Genomic DNA, 2,500 nt, shown 5'->3' on the forward strand with positions numbered 1-2,500 from the left:
GGAGGGGGGGGGGGGCCGACGTACTTCAAAAGTGTTCCAGGCTCTCTTCCGAGGGTCCTCATCGCTTCTTTCCCTCTTCTTCTCTTCGCCGTCTTTGTTTCTTTCTCTCCGGCAGCCGGCGGGCGGCACCGAAAACCCCCTCGCAGTTCTTCGACTAATCATAAGTCAGTGCATTGACTCTCCCTCTCTCCCTCTCTCTCTCTCTCTCTCGCTCCCTCCCTCTCTCTCTCTCTGCAGCCCCCACAGAGCCTTTGCTGTGCAAATTTGCCGATGGAGGGCAGAAGAAACGCCAGAGCCAGAGCAAGTATCCCCAGAACGGGCGGCCGTGGCACCGGGACAACGAGGTAGGGGACGCTGCTGAATCATCCTCAGCCACCAGGGTTCACGTCAACGTTTAAGACGAATCGACCGTGGCCGTGTTAGTACACCGGACCCAGAAAAATGGCAAAAAAAAAACAAACAAAAGAAAGCCCATCTCTCAGCTCCCCTCGGAGTTCTCACCCTCCCGTACTCACAGCAGTTTGGTGAGGGAGGGAGGAAGGGAGGGGGCGACATTTGTTGTATTTACTAATACTCCAGCGAATTTCCCGAGCAGAAAGATACTGTAGCTTTAACTCCCATACAATTATTAGTATGTGGTACCACAGTGAAGTGGGCCAATTCCGGCATTTGAACCTTGACTCTCCTCCTCCCTGTTTTGTCTTTGGGCTTATTTAGTTGTCAGTCAGGATTCTACTTTTCTTTATTGCGTTTTGGGTCAATTTCTGCCGTTATTATAAAGCGCAAATGGCCGCAGGCCCGAATGGAACCTGGGTCACTGCAAATTGGAGCAAACTTTGAGAAGGGGCCACAGAAGGAGGACGGGCCAGGCTGCAATGCAATACCCAGCATCCACAAAACCAAGATGTGATCTTATCTCGCCTTATTTTAACTTGTACATGTAGGAGCCGTCCGGCTACAGCAGAACCGCATTCCGTCTTTATTTAATGCAGCCGTAACAGCAATTACCGTCCGCAGTGACCGTGGGGACCAGAGGCAGTGGGTCAGGTCTGTTAGCAATTACAGTTCTACGACTCAGTTCAACTCAGTTAGGCTCAGTTAAACTCAGCCCCTCGCCACTTCCTGCGGGTTAGCATCCGCGGCGAGGTCGTTACCTATGAGGTAATGGCACCTCTAATTGCGTCTAAGCGTCTCTCCTCTGAGCATGTGGCTCCGTGCAAACCATCGCAGCCCCATACCGATACGCATTGGTTAGAGGGGGGGGGGGAGAAAAAAAACACGGCGGCAAAAAACGCCTCCTATATCGATCACGCTGTCCTCCGGATGTATAGGCGCTGTCGGGCAAATTGCATCTCAAGGCAAACGCCTCACTGAGCATGTGTGTTCCCGCCATTCATCATAATGCCGGGAACTCTGAAATTGGATGCAGCGCCATGGTAACGTATTCATCAGCAACACGTGAAGACAAGGTTAGAGTCTGCGGATGGGCCCGGACAACGGTGGCCACGGCGGGGAAGGGCGCCTGGAGGACTTTTTTTAACACTGCGCGGCTGTGGCGTGTATGGTGGGATGTGCTGTGGGCACGCACACACACAAACACACACACGCACACACACACGCACACACACACGCACACACACACACACACACACACGCACACACAGACACAAATACACAGAGTGGGGCTGACAGTTTTGCTGAAGTGGCAAGCTAAGGGAGACCGTGAGAGATGAAATGTTTGTCCTTCAGTAAGTACGTGCGCTCTTTATCTCTGTGGTGGTCTGGCTCTGTGTGGTGTTGTTTAAGTGCACTGAAGTGTGTGTGTGTGTGTGTGTGTGTGTGTGTGTGTGTGTGTGTGTGTGTGTGTGTGTGTGTGTGTGTGTGTGTACAAGTTCTCACCGTCCATCCTGTGTTCAGCGGCCCTTACACCTATAAGCCAGTGAAGCGTATTTAACCTAAATCACATTGCTACATCCCTTCACTGCCCCATTGACAGGGTCAGCTGAAACTACAGTTTGTGTGCGCGCGTGTGTGTGTGTGTGTGTGTGTGTGTGTGTGTGTGTACACATCAACTTGAAGGTAAAAAAAATGCCAAAAATAGAAGAAAATACAGTAGCAATCCCTCTTTCAGCACTATGTTCTCCTCTATTCCCTCTCTCCCTTTTATGCATTTTACCAGCTGTCACAAGACTGTGCTCAAAACTGCTTTGCACACACACACACACACACACACACGTTCGTGCGTGTTTGTGTGTGTGTGTGCGTAGAGGGATGGTGCTCATGGTCATTGATCAGCTCTGGGTCGAGCAGAGGCAGGTGGGAGATAGGCATCGCATGTTGGTGTGTTTATCAGCAGGGAGACCATCGCTCAATGCTGCCCCCGGTGGCAGCAGCTGGATTGCACCATTTATTATGTCCTCCATCCCTCTAAGTCCCCCCACCTTTCTATCTATCTATCTATCTATCTATCTATCTATCTATCTATCTATCTATCTATCTA

General features: G+C 51.0%; 1 protein-coding gene across 1 annotated transcript in view; it reads left to right on the forward strand.

Annotated features, from left to right (window-relative positions):
* Positions 1-2,500, forward strand: part of rbms3 (RNA binding motif, single stranded interacting protein) — a 244,616-nt gene that overhangs the window by 197,067 nt on the left and 45,049 nt on the right. Inside the window, exon 7 of the mRNA XM_080017529.1 lies at positions 238-344. Within this exon, the coding sequence (XP_079873655.1) occupies positions 238-344 (107 nt within the window). The remainder of the gene's footprint in view (positions 1-237; positions 345-2,500) is intronic.

This window comes from Zeus faber (genome assembly GCF_960531495.2).
Source record: "Zeus faber genome assembly, chromosome: 1".
Lineage (NCBI taxonomy): Eukaryota > Metazoa > Chordata > Actinopteri > Zeiformes > Zeidae > Zeus > Zeus faber.